Genomic DNA, 16,915 nt, shown 5'->3' with positions numbered 1-16,915 from the left:
ATTTGGGCAGAAATCTGAATGAAATAAGGGTATCACCCAAGCTGAGGTCTTAAAAAAAGATTCCAGGCAGAGGCAATAGCCAGGGTGAGGGCCCTCAGGTGGGAGTCAGTGCGGAATGTTCCAGGAGACCAACTGAAGCAGAGAGGGGAGGGGTGGCAAGAGGTGAGGTCAGACAGGGAGCCAAGTACCAGATTGTAAGCATCCCAGGAGGTAGTTGTAAGGACTTTGACCTTTTTCTAAGTGAGATGGACCCAGTGGAAGGTTTTGAGCAGAGGCATAACAAGATCTGACTTGCACTTTTAAAGGCCCACCTCTGGCTGGTGTGTTGGGAAGAGCCTGAGGGGTGGCAGGGAGTCCAGGCGAGAGAATACGGTGGCCCAAGAGGGCTCAAGATCACCTCTGACTTCACCCTGTGCGGCTCAGGCCCTCATCAGCTTTAACGCTTTGCTTTCCTCAGCTCCTCCAAGAGAAAGATGAAATGCTGCACGAGCTAGAGAAGGAAATGTCGCAAGTTCAGAACAACCTCGTGAAAAAGGAGATGGAGTTGGAGAAGCAGCAGTGTGTGACCAGTGAACTCGAACTCTCCATCCAGGAGGCGAAGCAGGATAAGTGCAAGGCGGAGTATGGGCACCTGCGAGCCGAGATCAAGAAGCTGAAGGACTGCCTGGAGGATGCCGAGCAGCAGCAGAGGCTGGCTGGTGAGGCTTGGGCCAGCACTGTCCCCACACACTTCCTGCACACAGGGCCAGGAGCAGGCCCAGTGATCTCTAACTATCTCTTGATCTTGATCTCACCCTATCGCACAGCGGTTAGCACCGCCCTCTAAGCTGCTTGCCTCCCCCCTCCCTGAAACCTCCCCTTCTCTCTGCAGCCTCCCACCCCCTACCCCCGCCACAAAGCAGGTGATCTCACACGCCCTCCTTTTTCTCAGCATCTCAGCTGAAGCTCCTCTCCTTTTCTTGCCATGAGGAGGACAGGGCTGTGTACCTTGCTTCTTTGCACCACGTTGCTCTCTACCTTCTACAGGACCTCTTTCACCTCATTCCCTGCTTCCTTCCCTGGCTTTTAACTCCCTCTCTCCTTTTTTTTGGCCTCCAAACACATTCTCTTCTGCACAGCTTGCACTGCAGGTGGTGTCCCTGCCCCTCTGCTGAAAGTGCTTTCTCAAAGGTCACCAGTACTTCTTGCCTTGGATATGGGGTTGCTTTGGGGGTTATAAAAAACCTCCTGGAATTAGATATTGATAGTAGATGAAGAAAGGGGGCCCCCAGGCCAAGGTCTTGAAGAAGATTCCAGGTGGAGGCAATAGCAAGGGCAAGAGTCCTCAGGTGGGAGTCAGCTGGGAATGTTTGTGAGTTTACCAGAAACTGCTGCTCTGTACCCTCTATCAATTTAATGTGAGTGACATTGATTTGAAACAAAAAAGAGGGTCCAAAGCACGTCTACCTTCCTTTAATGCTCTGTGTCCAGGCTGTTGCCCCCCGCCCCCTCCTCAACAGCTCTTTCTTCATTTTGGAGACACAACAGGTCCCTTATTCTTCCACAAATCTCACTCCTGTTTCCTCTTTTCCCTCCTGCCTGGCAGTGATCATCCGTCTCTAAGACGCTGCCCTCGCTGCTTTCCCATCTCCCTTTCCACTCATTCGTCAGTGAGCACCTCCGCTCCTGTAGCAGGGTTTCTCGGCAGGTGACTCCAATGTCAGGAGCCTAACCCTGACGTTGGCACTGCTGGTCAGTCCTGTCTTCAGAGACTAGCTCCACCTGGGCAAGCCACTAACTCCACATTCCCAAGGCTGAACCTGCTTTCTTCCCTAGCTTAAAAAAAAACCCTGCTCCCTTCTTCCGGGTGTACAATTATTTCCATAGGGACACCATCTTTCTTCCAGGAGTCCAGACTGAAAAAATGAAGAGGATAAGTCTATTTAATGTAGAAACAATAGGAGAACCTATAGGATGTGGGCAGATAGTTGGCAGAGAGGAACTCCAGCAAGCCACTTACTGTCTTTTCCTTCATACCCAGGGGAGGCAAGGACATGGGTTGAAGTGATATTGTAAGAAGCCTTTCTCCATTCTAACCCATTCCAATTGTCCTAAAGCACTCTTTCCTTGATGGAAGGTCCCTGCTCTCAAGAACCCCTAAGTCACATCTCAACCTTTCTCTCAGGCTTTCAGCGTCCTCCACGCCCCCCCACCGCCGCCCCCCGCTGCCCTGTCTGTGCTTACTCAATTCTCTCTCCCACCATTCCTTCTCGCTTTCCTTTCCAGTTCAACTGGTATCTTTCCATCCTCTCCCCAGGTCCCCCCCATTCAGTTCACAGCATTTACTCCAAAAATCCACCCCACCCCACCCCGTGAGAATTCCCTTCCTCCTCCTTCTTCTGAGGCCCAGCCCAGCCTCTGTTCCTCCGTCTCCATCTGTACTTACCCACATGGATCCTGACTACACTCACAAGGCCAGTCGGCCTGAGGGTAACGTGACTATGTCCTCTGTGTTGGGGGAACCAGTTACAGCCCCTCACTGGTCTCTAAACTCCATGAGGGTCAGGATTTGTCCCCAGTGACAGGATGAGTTGCAGAAGAGATATCGAGAAATTCCTACCAATTAGTTTAATTGCAGTCAAGAAGGAGTTCACGGCTGGGGGTAGTTGAAGACAGATAATTTAATAGAGCTCCTTAGGAGTGATCATGAAGTGGAAAGACGGGTTGGAAATTAAGGTAGGTCACCAAATGAAGGAAAGGACTTTTTTACTGGTCTTATGGGGGGGGTCGTCACACATGGACGTTGCCCCCGGGTTCTCTCCTGCCTCTGCAGCTCAGCAAGCAGTCCAGTATAAAGAAGAGGCCACACAGGCAAAGGATAACCTGGAGGAGTCCCAGAGGAAACTGCAAAGCTCCATCTTCCTGGAGAAGCAGAGGACAGAGACGATCCAGGAGCTCCAGAGAGAAATTCAGAAGCTGCAGAAGGATTCCTTGATGGTTGAGGAGGAACTCACACCCAGCAGGTACCACAGGTTCATCTCCAGACAGAGACTCTGTCCCTCGGGAGCCAGTTAGGACCCTGTGGGCAGCTGCCCAGGAGAGAGCCCTGACAGCCAGCCCACGGTCCACCGACACAGACCCTGAAGTCTCTCCACCTGTTTTGGCCTTTGTGCTTTAGGAAACGGATAGAGGAGCTGACATTCGAACTCTCTGAGGCCTCGAGGAAGCTGGAATGTTCAGAGAAGGAAAAGAGGCAGTTTCAGAAGACAGTGACTGACCAGGATACAAAACTGAGTGAACTGCTAGATCGTATAAATATCGTTCAGCACCAGGTACGGAGGCCAAGTATTTGCTCTGTTTAAGATTAAATGCATTGGTCTTTATTGGGGGAAGATGCCGCCACCAACCCTTTGCAAACTAATTGTCCAGAATTTGTGTTGGAATGCTAAGCCAGCCAGTCAGCTCCAGTTCCCACAACCAAGAATAAGCATTTTCAAGGGCTAAGCTTAAAAGCAGTCTAAGGCTGCAGTTCCCATCATCGCTCAGTGGTTAACAAATCTGACTAGCATCCATGAAGATGGAGGTTCAATCCCTCGCCTCGCTCAGTGGGTTAAGGATTTGGTGTAGCTATGAGCTGTGGTGTAGCTTGCAGATGCGGCTCGGATCCCACATTGCTGTGGCTGGTGTGGCTGTGGTATAGACTGGCAGCTACAGCTCCAATTTGATCCCTAGCCTGGGAATCTCCATATGAGGGGTGAGGCCCTAAAAAGCAAAAAAAAAAAAAAAAAAAAAAAAAAAAAAGTCAAAGGACGAGAGGAGTTCCCATCGTGGCGCAGTGGTTAACGAATCTGACTAGGAACCATGAGGTTGCGGGTTCGGTCCCTGGCCTTGCTCAGTGGGTTAACTAACGATCCGGCGTTGCCGTGAGCTGTGGTGTAGGTTGCAGACGCGGCTCGGATCCCACGTTGCTGTGGCTCTGGTGTAGGCCGGCAGCTACAGCTCTGATTAGACCCCTAGCCTGGGAACCTCCCATATGCCACGGGAGTGGCCCAAGAAATGGTAAAAAGACAAAAAAAAAAAAAAAAGGACGATATTGCTGTTGCTGTTTTTTTCTAAGACTCAAAATCTATCCTCAGTCAATTTAAAGTTTTTGATCTCTGAATTATTCTTTGGGGGCATTTCTAAGATTGTTTAAAAACTTTATTCAGGAGTTCCCGTCGTGGCGCAGTGGTTAACGAATCCGACTAGGAACCATGAGGTTGCGGGTTCGGTCCCTGCCCTTGCTCAGTGGGTTAACGATCCGGCGTTGCCGTGAGCTGTGGTGTAGGTTGCAGACGCGGCTCGGATCCCGCGTTGCTGTGGCCCTGGCGTAGGCCGGTGGCTACAGCTCCGATTCAACCCCTAGCCTGGGAACCTCCATATGCCGCGGGAGCGGCCCAAGAAATAGCAACAATAACAACAACAACAACAACAACAACAACAAAAAAGATAATAGACAAAAGACAAAAAAAAAAAAAAAAAAAAAAAAAACTTTATTCAGAGTTCCTGTCATGGCACAGCAGAAACGAATCTGACTAGGAACTATGAGGTTGTGGGTTCGATCCCTGGCCCAGCTCAGTGGGTTAAGGAAGGATCCAGCGTTGCTGTGACTGTGGTGTAGGCCGGCAGCTATAGCTCCAATTAGACCCCTAGCCTGGGAACCTCCATATGCCACAGGTGCAGCCCTAAAAAGACAAAAGACAAACAATAAATAAATAAAGCTTCACTCAAAGAGGTTTTTATGTTGAAAGGTTTGGTAAGTGGGAACTGGGTCCATAAATAAAATGAGTTGGTATATCTAATTGAACAAAGAAAAAAATGTTGCTGTACCTAAGAGGAAACTTTTTATTATATAATGTTAAATTACCAAGGAGTTGTTGTCATATTTATTTCAGCTCTCCTTGTGCATAATTGTCTGGGTTGGGTTTTTTCCCAAAAAAATAGAGTGTCTAAGACTGTCTTTCAGCCCAGTGTTTATTTTCGCAGAACAGGGAGCAAGCCTCCTCCAGATGCAGCCTCGAAGAACAGCTTCAGGAAGTAACCAGGTTGCTGGAGGAGAAACGGGAACACTTGAAAAAGAGCAAAGAGCAAGAGACAATATTGGAAAAAGAGCTCGAGACATTCCGACAGGAAGAAAGAAAGAAAGAAAAGACGGTGAGGAGAATGTGGGAAGACTTGGAGTGAGGAATCCAGGGCCAGACCTGAGCCCAACTGGGCCTGGAGGGATCCAGAGGCCGAGGGTGCTCAGCCCTCAAGGGAGAAGGAAAGGGAGGTGAGAGGCAAGTGGGGAGGAGGAGAAGGCCTGAGATACCAGAGCAGAGGGAGCTGCGCTGAGGACAGGAGGAGCGGCTTCTGCAGGAGTCTCAGGTCACACCTCCATCCTGGGCTTTGTTCCTTAACGGGAGAGCAGGCAAAGGAGAATCTGAGAAAGTTGGAGGAGGAAAATGAGAACCTCGCATTAAAGCTAAAGCAGTGTTCTACACAACTGGATGCTGCTCTCTGCAGAGAAAGCACCACTCAAAAAATCAACCAAGAGCTGAATAGTAAGGTGAGTAGCCAGAAACCCCTAGGGGGTGAGGAATTTGAACCTTGTGACCCTTGACCTGAAACTGGCACCCAGCTCTCCTCCAACACAGAGCTGCCACTAACTGCCCAGCTCTGTGCCTCCCAGGCCACCTGAGGCTCACGTCCCTCCGGAAGCAGGACACGCCTTCCCCCCACTTCCTAGCTGAGAAATATCTCTTCCACATGTAGAAGGTCTTACTTAATATCTGGGGGAGCCCCAGAACTTCTGGGCTTGGCATCAAGTCTTCCAGATTTGCATTTTAGACCAGAGTTGTGTGAGCCCGTAGTTGGTGGTAATTTGCTAGGAAACACTTCGAAAAGTAGTCCCAAAGCACGAAAATGGGATCAAAGGAGCTGTGGTTATTTTTCATTACATAAAGACAGCAGAAAGGAGTAAATGGCATCTGACATATGTGAAGCACTGTGCTCAAATTCAGTCTTCATTTATCGACCGTCTACTTAAGTCCTTTGCATGCCTTCCATCTGCTTTATTCACCATGAGATACTGTGAACCTTGGTTTGCAGAGGAAAGAAAACTTGAGGCTCAGAATGACTAATCGGGTAAGTGATGGGATGGAGCATGTGGCTCTCATCTAACCTCTTTTCCCCTCATCGCAAATGCAATACTTTCCCCAGCTGAATCCACTCTGTCTTTCTGGGCAAGAAACAAATACAGCATCTTGATAAGTGGTCTCGCAAATTATAAATGAAAGACCAAGTGGCTCTGATTCCTTCATAATTAAAAAAAAAAAAAAAGGAGTTCCCATCGTGGCTCAGTGGTTAACGAATCCAACTAGGAACCATGAGGTTGCGGATTCAATCCCTGGCCTTGCTCAGTGGGTTAAGGATCGGGCATTGCCGTGTGCAGTGGTGTAGGTTGCAGACTCAGCTTGGATCCCGAATTGCTGTGGCTCTGGCGTAGGCCAGTGGCCACAGCTCTGATTAGACCCCTAGCCTGGGAACCTCCATATGCCATGGGAGCAGCCCAAGAAATGGTAAAAAGACAAAAAAGAAAAAAAGTCCATCTTAAAATACTATGACTATTCTAAAACAGAAGAGGACAAAAAAGTAGCTTGGACATCCCACTGAGGCTCAGCGGAAACGTATCTGACGAGGTTTCATGAGGACGCAGGTTCGATCCCTGGCCTCGCTCAGTGGGTTAAGGATCCAGTGTTGCCGTGAGCTGTGGCGTAGGTCACAGACACAGCTCCAAGCCCACATTCCTGTGGCTGTGGCATAGGCCAGCAGCTACAGCTCCAATTTGACCCCTAGCCTGGGAACCTCCATATGCTTCGGGTGCGGCCCTAAATAGACAAAAAATAGTATGACTATTCTAAGTGTTATTCCGAATAACAGTACCCAATAGAACTGCCTGTGATGATAGAGAAGTTCTAATATTAGAGTTGCCTAATACTATATGCACATATAGCTACTGAGTACTTGAAATATGGCTTAGTACGACTATGAAACTGAATTTAGAATTTTAATATTAACTAACTTTAGTTTTATTTATATGTAAATAGTCTCGTGGCTAGTGGCTCCCGTATTAGCCGAAGTCTGAGGCGTTGACGTTTCTAGAGTTTTGTCCTCCAGAGATACAAATCTCTCATCTAGTGCAATCCAGAGTTGAGGTCTGAATCCCTCAAATCCCCAAGGAACTGCTCTCAATATAAGGAATACTACTTAAGTATTTAATATAGGCCTGTTAGTACCTGTTAAACGAAAGGTAGTCATGTAAACGTGGCACTAACAGCAGTAATTTCAGAATTTCTTTGATGGGAATCCAGAGGCTGGAGGGGTTTGTGTGTGTGTGAGCATGTTCAATTTTTTAAAAAGCATGCCCCACATATAATAGATTTTTTAATCAATTGAAACAGCCATTAGAAAAAGGCTTAGGGAGTTCCCGTCATGGCGCAGTGGTTAACGAATCCAACTAGGAACCATGAAGTTGCAGGTTCGGTCCCTGCCCTTGCTCAGTGGGTTAACGATCCAGCGTTGCCATGAGCTGTGGTGTAGGTTGCAGACGCGGCTCAGATCCCGCGTTGCTGCGGCTCTGGCGTAGGCCGGTGGCTACAGCTCTGATTGGACTCCTAGCCTGGGAACCTCCATATGCCGTGGGAGCGGCCCAAGAAATGGCAAAAAGACAAAAAAAAAAAAAAAAAAAAAAAAAAAAAAAAAAAAAAAGAGGCTTAGTTTTAAAACAATCTAAAATGCATTTCCTTTCATCAACAGTCCATATTTCAATTTTAAACATACTTCTGCCAGAACTATATGTTCAGTTCACCCCTAATATTGCCCAATGCAATATTTGATGCATTCCATACAAATCATTTAGTATATTTACTGAGCACCTATTTTTTGCTATGCCCTGAGCTACAAGTAGTGGGGATTCAGTGACGCAGAAAGTACACATGGTCCTGCTTTCAAGGAGGATCAAATCTAATGAATTATGTCAGGAATTGAGGCATAATGCACACCATTGAAATGTTGCATCATGTCTCCTAATCTAGAATTGAATTCCAGGTTAATTCTAATCCTAACCCTGCCCACAAGACAATTAACTGTTAACAGAAATCATCCAGTTATAAATATAGGAGGCATGTTTGGCTGGCATGCATCTAACACTGCAGAGTCTGTGAAAGGGACTTTTCACGGTCTTGATACATCATGGCCCAGCCCTTCCAGTACTCCTTGTGTTGAGGGGACATGCTAACTAGAAAGAAAGTGTGGGGAGAGTAGTCAGAAGATCCTGGAAAGGCAGCTCTTCCTCTTACAACAGTGAGGGGAAGTGGGTGTTAGCGCAGCTAACCTGCTCAGTAGGTTAGTGCAGTGAGAAGAGAGCCCAGTCCGGGTCCATTTTCTGGGAGCACAGAGAATGCCTCTATGGCCATGAATGTTGACAGTGCTGTTACCCCTCCCTAAAGATAACCACTCAGAAAGAGACCATAGAGAGTTTGCAGATTCAGCTGGACAAGGCTGCACAGAAAGAGAAGCAATGCCTCCAGACCATGGTCAGTAAAGAAGTCTATGATGAGTTATGCCGCAAGTCAGCCACCTGCCAAGACGACCTAACACATGCCCTGGAGAAGGTAGGCTCCACTCTCTCATCTCCAGGGCTGTTTAATGTCCACGTTATCCCAGCAGCATGAGAGGTACAGCAGTTGATTTCCTGTATGACTGAATGTCACCAAAGCCATCTGCAAACACTTGCATGGCCTGGGATGTCTGTCCAGAGAAGGTCTGCTTCCCCTTAGTGAGGCTTTGGGGAGGAGGGGGATAGAAGCCAAATCCAACAAGTCTTTCTGCCTAAGGGTGACCCAAGGGCAAGGTTCTCCCAAGACCAGGGTCTTCAGGGAAGTTCATGCCCCATCCCTGTGCTGATCATGTCTGGCTGATCAGTTCATAGAATTGGAAAGAGAAGAATGGAAGAAGGGAAGGGGAGATGCAGAAAACTATTGTCCCTTTTCACCCTTCTCTCAGACACCAGGCCAGGTGACCAGATGTCTGTGCCACCCTGGGCAGAAGGGGGGAGGGGACATGGGACTGGAAACCTTTTCCATTTAGGACTCAGCAGAGAGGGCCCGAGCACAATGACAGCCACTCTCACCCCTTTGTCTTTACTAAAGCTCAATCATTCCACCTCGGAGACAAAGAGTCTGCACCGAAGCTTGACCCAGGCCCAAGACAGGAAACTTCAGTTGGAAGAAGAAATCGCTGCTTACGAGGAGAGGATGAAAAAGCTTAACGTGGAATTAAAAAAACTCCAGTGCTTCCAGCAGCAGAGTGAGATAGAGGTGAGGAGCAGCCACACACTCGGGCTGCTGTCCTGTCCAGGGCTCCAAGGCCCCCTCATGCCCCCAAAACTCACTGAGCCATTCCCTTTGGCCAAGGGGTTCCTTCTCTCTTGCCGGGCTCTGTGAGCGTCTGACGGCGGAGGCAACGATCAGAGCAGGAGCGCCCTCTGGTGGCTGCTGTAAATAAAACACCCCCCACTCCCCCCCGCCCCCCGCCCCAGTCTGGAGCCAAGAAAACGCCCTATACCTCCCTTGCCGTGGGTCTGGAGGGTGGGGGGCAGGGGTCTCCCTCCTCAGTGAGCGTTCCTGACCAGGTGCATGCCTTTGACAAGAAGCTGGAGGAGATGAGCAACCAGGTGATGCAGTGGCAGAAGCAGCACCAGAGCGACCTCAAGATGCTGGCTGCTAAAGAGGAGCAGCTCAGAGCGTTCCAGGAGGAAATGTCCGCCCTGAAGGAGAACCTCCTTGCGGACGAAAAGGAGGTGGGCGCTTCTCGGCTTCTGGTCACTTCCTCCCAGCCCTCCCTCGCCCCCACCCCCCGCCCCCAGCACCTCCATGACCAGATGACAGAGAGCCTTTGGTGGGGGTGGGAGTGCCTGGGAGCAAGAAGAGGACACCCCCTGAATTCGGTACAAGGCGGGGTCTCTGTATCCCAGGCTCACAGCGTCTGTCTCAACCTAGCCATCTTCCTGCGACTTTGTCGATAGAGATACTGAGCAGAACAAAGGTCCCATTCCAGAGGAGAGGGAGTCCTCTCTCTGGGTCAGGTATATCAGCAGCTCCTGGCTTAAATAATCCTCTGATCAGTCCCTCTCCAGAGCACCTCCAGGCACTTTCAGTTACCCTGCAATAGAATGGCTAAGAAGTCCTTTGGGCATGCCCAGCCATCTGAGTAGTGACATTTGTGGCAGGAAGCTGCAGGATATCTTGGGATGGCCACAGGCCCCTTGCTCAAACTAGAAAAAAATCATCCCTTCTGCCAGAATGTTTTTTTCCAATCTTTTCCCCCAAAAAAGGCTTACTATATTGCTTCTTGGGAGTTCCCGTCATGGCGCAGTGGTTAACGAATCCAACTAGGAACCATGAGGTTGCGGGTTCGATCCCTGGCCTTGCTCAGTGGGTTAAGGATCCGGTGTTGCCGTGAGCTGTGGTGTAGGTCGCAGACGCGGCTCGGATCCTGCGTTGCTCTGGCGTAGGCTGGCAGCTACAGCTCCGATATATATATATTTTTTGCTTCTTTAGCTTAAGTCACTTTAACACCTTCGGCCTGAAAATCATTCTTATAAATATACAAATCTACTTTGACTCTCTACTACAAATGGTGTCTGCTCAGAGATGTCACTTTGTGACACTGCAGTGCTGGAAGTGGAGTCTGGCTGTGGCAATTCCAACTCTGGCCTCAGGGCTGGACGGCAAAGTCAATGTTTCCTCTCCCAGGGAGAGAGAAGAGGCCTGACTTGGGAGCAGCGAGGTGACAGGCCTGTGGTCCCCCTCCTTACTATCTCATTTATTCTTGAACCAAAGCCCTGTTGCCTGCCCCAGCGGTCTACACCCAAAGACACATGCAGGCTGCACCAGGAGAATGATGAGAAGATGTGCAACATGGAGCAGTGGGCAAAAGAGCAGAAGTAAGTGAGAAGAAAACAGTAAGACAGGGTCCCAAGGGCTGGGCTGAGGTGATGAATCACACATACGCCGGAGAATAGCCAAATGCACACTGCCCTCCTGGGAAACTGCGCCAGTCTCAGCTCATACCTGAGGACTGGGAACACGATAGAGGGGCCCCACCCACTTGGAAACGGAGCAGCTCCCTGATGGAAGGACTTCCTTCCCTGGGTTAGGTTTCCTCTTCCCGACCTGGCATCCACCTCCGCTGCCTGGATCCTGTGAACTCAGCTGGGATCACAGTGATTTTGCATATGAGTATGGAGAGGCCTCTTAATTGCCAGCTGCTAGGGAGGCTCTAGCTCTGGTGATGGGGGGACAATGGGGTGGGGGGGGTCCTGGGTCCAGCAGAGGCCTTGCTGAGAACACCCAATGTCCTGTTCGGCCAACTCATGCTCTGACTCACAAGGCTTTGGGTAACTCTTCTCTCTTGCGAATTGTATTATAGGATTGCCAATGAGAAACTAGGAAACAAGCTCCGTGAGCAAGTCAAATATATCGCCAAGCTGACTGGTGAAAAGGAGTAAGTCATCCCACGCCACCCTGGCCGCACCTCGGGCCCCAAGGAGAGGAGTCAGCCAGGAGCCAGGGCTGGCTTTTTCATTGGATATGTGGAGAAAGACGCTGAGTCATGAATTTGCATCTGTGTCACCTTGGGCACACCACTTGACCTCTTTGGGCCTTAGTCCCCTCACCAACAATAAAAAAGGGGGTGAATAGTGTCTATGTCCCTCCCCACTGTCACCTTCTACAGTTCTCAGAGGTCAAAATGCTGAAAAGGAAGCAGGCACTGAAAAGCAGACTATTTAGGAATTCCCTAGTGGTGCAGTGGGTTAAGGATCCGGCATTATCACTGCTGTGGTGTGGGTTTGATCCCTGGCCAGGTAAATTCCACATGCTGTGGGTGTGGCAAAAAAAAAAAAAAAGGCAGACTGGAGTTCCTATTGTGGCACAGCAAAAATGAGTCTGACTAGTAACCATGAGGTTGCAGGTTCGATCCCTGGCCTCGCTCAGTGGGTTGAGGATCTGGCATTGCCATGAGCTGTGGTGTAGGTTGCAGATGCGGCTTGGATCCTGCATTGCAATGGCTGTGGTGTAGGCTGGCAGCTGTAGTTCTGATTAGACCCCTAGCCCGGGAACCTCCATATGCTGAGAGTGCAGCCCCAAAAGGTTAAAACAACAAACAAACAAACAAACAAAAAACCCAGACTGGACTATTAGTGTAGTGGCAGTACAGAGAGCACTCCAGACGAAGGATGTAGAACAGAGAAGGAATATCTCTATGAGGTGAGCAGTCCAGGTTGGTAGGGTCCTTCTGCTTGTGGTTCCCAGCAAAGCTGGGTCAGCACAGAGTGTGGTAAGAGGGGAGAACAGAGGTGGAGGTCCGGACATCTCACAGTGCGACTTCAGAGGTGGTATAGTGACAGGCAATGACAAAGCTCTGGGACAGTGTTTCCCAACCTTTGTTAGGGAACCCTTAAAAAATGACCAGCTTTCAGAGTTTCTGTTGTGGCTCAATGGAAAAGAATCTGACTGGCATCCATAAGGACACAGGTTTGACCCTGGCCTTGCTCAGTGGGTTAAGGATCCAGCGTTGCCGTGGACTGTGGTGTAGGCCAGTGGCTACAGCTCTGATTTAACCCCTAGCCTGGGAACCTCCATATGCTGCAGGTGTGGCCCTAAAAAGACAAAGGAAAGAAAGAGAGAAAGAGAGAAAATGACCAGTTTGCTTGGCACACTGAGAGGGTCTCGGATGGGTTTGCTTGTGACAAAGTTGGCCGACCAGTGGCTGCCCCAAATGCCCAAACCCTGCTCCAGGCGCTGAGGTTTCTCAGCACACCTGGCACCCATTTGTGCAGCCCCAGTTAGAAACATATGTTCTGAGCTTGGGCCTTAGGAGGGAAAAATCATTGGAATACAGAGGTCAAGGAATTGAGAAGCCAGGACTTGGATAAGATTTACAGGATGTTGAAGGCATCAGGAATGCTGATAAGGGTGGACCACAGAGGGTGGCAGAGAACTAGGTAAGGAGGACAAGGCAAGGACCTCACCTCCAGGCCTGGGGTACAAAGAGCGTGGCAGCAATATGAGGTGCTGCAAGGGAAGGGGGTGTCTTTACTGCCATCCAGGTTCTCACAGAGCAAGAGAGCAAAGCATCCGCCCACAGAAGAAGGTGAGGATGGAATCTTTGACTTCCTCTAGAAAAGACCATAGAAATGTTTCACTAGAACAAAAACATTTTCAGAAGGGATTTAACTAAAGAAGAAATTATCAGAATCTGAAGGTAACACAGCACTTCTGGCTTTTTCTTATATTGTGCCAAGTTCCAGAAAATTCTGATTCACAAAGAACTCAAGATTCTTGAGTTTGATTGATCCTATTTGAAAGAACACCACCTTTTAATCGTAATAATAAGAGCAGAGTTCCCATTGTGGCTCAGCAGGTTAAGAACCCAACTAGTATCCCTGAGCACGTGGGTTCGATTCCTGGCCTTGCTCATTGGATTAAGGATCTGGCATTGCTGTGAGCTATGGTGTAGGTCACAGACCCAACTCAGATCCGGCATGGCTGTGGCTGTGACTGACAGCTGCAGCTCCAATCCGACCCCTACCCTAGGAACTTCCATATGCTGCAGGTATGGCCCTGAAAAGCAATAATAATAAAAGCTCAACTAATACGTGTTGCTTACCCATGTGAGGCATTGTTCTAAGTGCTTTACATTTAGAATGTGTATTCTCACTTATTTAGAAGTGTATTAACTTATTTAATCCTCATAAGCCCTCATACATTCAGTGCAGATAAAATCCCCATTTATGGATGAAGAAAGAGAGGAATTCAGGCTACATGCTCATGACCAATAAGTGGCAGAGTCAGTATCCCAACTTGGGAAGCCTGGTTCCAGAGCCCGCTGTCACTCACTGCCTTCAATGTTGCTTTGGAAAAATAGACCATTGGTAGTAGCAGTTGCCATTTATCGAGCCACAGGAGGTTTGCGCAGTCCCTTCCCCGTCACCTGCATGGGTGCCGCCATTTCATCATCCATAAGATGGGGACCAGTAAGCTGCCCAAACTCTCAGCAGAGCCGAGATCGCCATGCTCTCAGCCTTTCAGCAAAGGAAGGCAAAAGGACCCGGACTTTGGGTTCTTCTGGCTCTTCTGGCTCTTCAGATCAAATCTCTCTCATTTGTCAAACTGGGATTTTTATATGAACCCCAGAAGGCAGATAAGACTCAGTTGTCCTCATCTAACAGAAAAGAAAACTAGCCCAGAGCTGACAAGACACTGTGGGTCAGGTTCTGGGTCCAACCCCTACCCCAGACTGGGCTTCGTCCAGGGATACACGTGGGCTTCCATTGCCACAGGACGTGCGTGAGAGCATCAGCTCTGGAAGGAACTGGGCATCCACAGAGCTGACACAGACCAACCACCCACCTGTCCTTCCCTCTCCCTCCCCAGCCATCTCCACAATGTAATGGTCCATCTGCAAAAGGAAAACAAGAAACTAAAGAATGAAATAGAGGAAAAGAAGCTGAAAGCCGGGCCCTCACGGGTTTATACCAAAGCCCTATGCCCCAACAAAACAGACCCCACACCAAGAGGGAAAATGTATGGCACCATGGGCTGGAGAGGGATCACCCAGGATGTGAGCCAAAGAATGGACATCACCAAGTTTATCGGGATGCCCCACTGCTCAGGTACGTCCACCTCGTGGCTTTTGTTGCTTACTCTGATGTCTTTCTTAGTCCAATGGGTCACAAAAACCTAGCATGGTATTCTTTTTTGAGAGACACTGGATTGAACATTCAAATAGGGAAAAACAAACAAACAGCATTTGCTTATCTGCTCTGGACCAGAGACCATTGTTTTCCTGTCTGTTAAGGAAGGAGGTGAATGAACTAAGGCTCATTCGGATCCAAGAACCTTTGATAATACCCACGTTCCTCCTATCTCAGACGCATCCCTTCTCTTTGACCCAGACCCTTAGGGGAAGTGTGGAGATGAAAGGGGAACAGGCAGAATAGGCAGCTTCCTTCCATAATGTGTTCTGGAAACCTCACAAGAATGCCCCAGTGCCCTGCACAGCCTGGGTCTGTGGCTACCTTTTCTGCCACTTCTAGACCCCATGTTACCCCCGAGGGAAGAAGTCACCTGTAACAGAGCTGCCTGGCATGAAGCTAGTCCTTGAGGAATTCCCTCATTCATTTCTCCTCAAATCAAGACTGTCATTTCCTCCCTGTTCCCTCAGGTTCCTCATTTTGCTAGAATCAGCGCCTTGCCCTGAGCATCATTACCACGCATGTTTTTCAGAGGACAGTGAGTTCCCATTCCTCTCTCTTGACTTGGATCAGCTCTTACGGGAATATGTCAAGGTCCCAGCCTATTCTGCAAGATGCTAACGTTTTATTGAGTTTTGTCCACTTCCTGCAGTGAAGTGAGCATACTACCATCTCCAGGCCCAAACTCTAAAATAAAGACATGAGCACAGCAGTCTCAGTGAGCTCTTGGCGTCTTGCAGACACTTTTGCCCCCTCAAGCCCCAGCAGTGTATTCATCCCTATTTTCTCTGAATTCTAAAACATATAGGGTCCTCTTCAGGATATATAGGGTAGCTATAATTCCCAAAACAAGCTTCTGGATTATCTGAATTAGTTTTTAAACCAACAAGAGATAATTCTTTCTTTTTAATTCCTTCCATCTCTGTCTGGAATTTAAGAAGAAAAAAAAATATCTAAAAACCTCAGAAAGGAAAGTAATCCTGAGACCCAAAAGAAAGGAAGAAAAATAAATGGTACATTTCTCAAATGGAGAAGGACAGATAGCCATCTGCTTTCTCCCTGGCCGCCATATTCCTCCTTATAACAATTTTATTCTTCTCCCCAGCCAGCTCAATACAAGTAAAATTCCATTATAACAAACTCCAAGGACAGCTAAACTATTTTATTGTGGCTGGATTTTGTTAAACTGAGCATATGTCTAGAATTTATATTTCTCAATAGGAAATTGAGAGAAATAGCTAAAGGTAAAGAAAGAAAGAAATGAAGGAGTTTGCGTTTCTAAGTGAGGGGAAGGGAAAAGTGAAGGAGGAAACCCACTAATTGGGAGCAATTCTTAAATATCTTACCTTTCTCTCTTGCCAAACAAAAGCCAAGATAATTTGCTACTGGTAGCAACTTGGTATATAGGAGTTGCTAGGACTTGGGAAGGGCAGATTCTAGAAATGTTCTTTGAGGCAGAAGTGATGGGATGCCTTGTGGTTCTGGTTGTGATGGTCCTTGTCTGGTTTTTTATGCCGTTTGACTGTGTTCCTTGATTTGATTTAGAATAAGGCTATGTTTTCTAGAGAAAACATAGGATCAAGAATCTGGTACTAGTGAAATGGTTTTTAGTTCTAGCCTGTGGCCCATTTATTCAAGCCAAAGTTCAGTGTCATTAAAAATCCCCAGTAGTCGACCAAAAGGGCATTTTTGTCTCTATAATTTACAGAGAGACTTCATATCTGTTGGCCAAAGTGACAATGCTGGGTATTTTGAATATTGCGCATTTTTTTCAAAGTTGTTTTCACTTCTGGAGGGGTGATTACCCCAGAGCAAAGCAGGTAGCGAGGTATGGGGAGCATGAGGGCAGACAAGCCAGAGCCGCATGTGTGTGAACCACCCGGCCGTCTAGCCTTTCAAGTCCACCAAGCAGGAGACCCTATTGAATGGAGGGGTTGGACTTCGAGAAACATAGAAATACAGGAGAAAGGGCAGGGTTGCTTAGTGTTGTCTGCCTCTGATTCTTTAAGAAATAACCAAAAAAGTGAGTTCCTGAAAAGCCGACATTAGAAAGAAATGGTCTCTGTATGATAGGTACATTTGTCGAAACCCATAGAA

General features: G+C 48.3%; 1 protein-coding gene across 7 annotated transcripts in view; it reads left to right on the top strand.

Annotated features, from left to right (window-relative positions):
• PMFBP1 (polyamine modulated factor 1 binding protein 1) overlaps positions 1 to 16,915 on the top strand; it is a 509,524-nt gene that overhangs the window by 484,984 nt on the left and 7,625 nt on the right. For 2 of the 7 annotated variants that reach the window (XM_084959708.1, XM_084959707.1), the window contains 12 exons: positions 458 to 698; positions 2,813 to 3,002; positions 3,158 to 3,311; positions 5,005 to 5,172; positions 5,429 to 5,566; positions 8,508 to 8,672; positions 9,210 to 9,377; positions 9,692 to 9,859; positions 10,902 to 11,005; positions 11,491 to 11,565; positions 14,499 to 14,737; positions 15,289 to 15,530. In XM_084959708.1, the coding sequence (XP_084815834.1) occupies positions 458 to 698; positions 2,813 to 3,002; positions 3,158 to 3,311; positions 5,005 to 5,172; positions 5,429 to 5,566; positions 8,508 to 8,672; positions 9,210 to 9,377; positions 9,692 to 9,859; positions 10,902 to 11,005; positions 11,491 to 11,565; positions 14,499 to 14,737; positions 15,289 to 15,305 (1,827 nt within the window). In that variant the 3' untranslated portion in view covers positions 15,306 to 15,530. Of the gene's footprint in view, positions 1 to 122; positions 321 to 457; positions 699 to 2,812; positions 3,003 to 3,157; positions 3,312 to 5,004; positions 5,173 to 5,428; positions 5,567 to 8,507; positions 8,673 to 9,209; positions 9,378 to 9,691; positions 9,860 to 10,901; positions 11,006 to 11,490; positions 11,566 to 14,498; positions 14,738 to 15,288; positions 15,531 to 16,915 lie in introns of those variants that run through there. The other 5 variants (XM_084959709.1, XM_084959710.1, XM_084959711.1 and 2 more) reach the window with 4 other exon arrangements.

This window comes from Sus scrofa, chromosome 6 (genome assembly GCF_054392235.1).
Source record: "Sus scrofa isolate SSC_HxYL_T2T_F1_AM1 chromosome 6, Sscrofa_HxYL_maternal_Yorkshire_Landrace_v2.0, whole genome shotgun sequence".
NCBI lineage: Eukaryota > Metazoa > Chordata > Mammalia > Artiodactyla > Suidae > Sus > Sus scrofa.
This window is presented reverse-complemented; position numbering and strand designations above follow the sequence as displayed.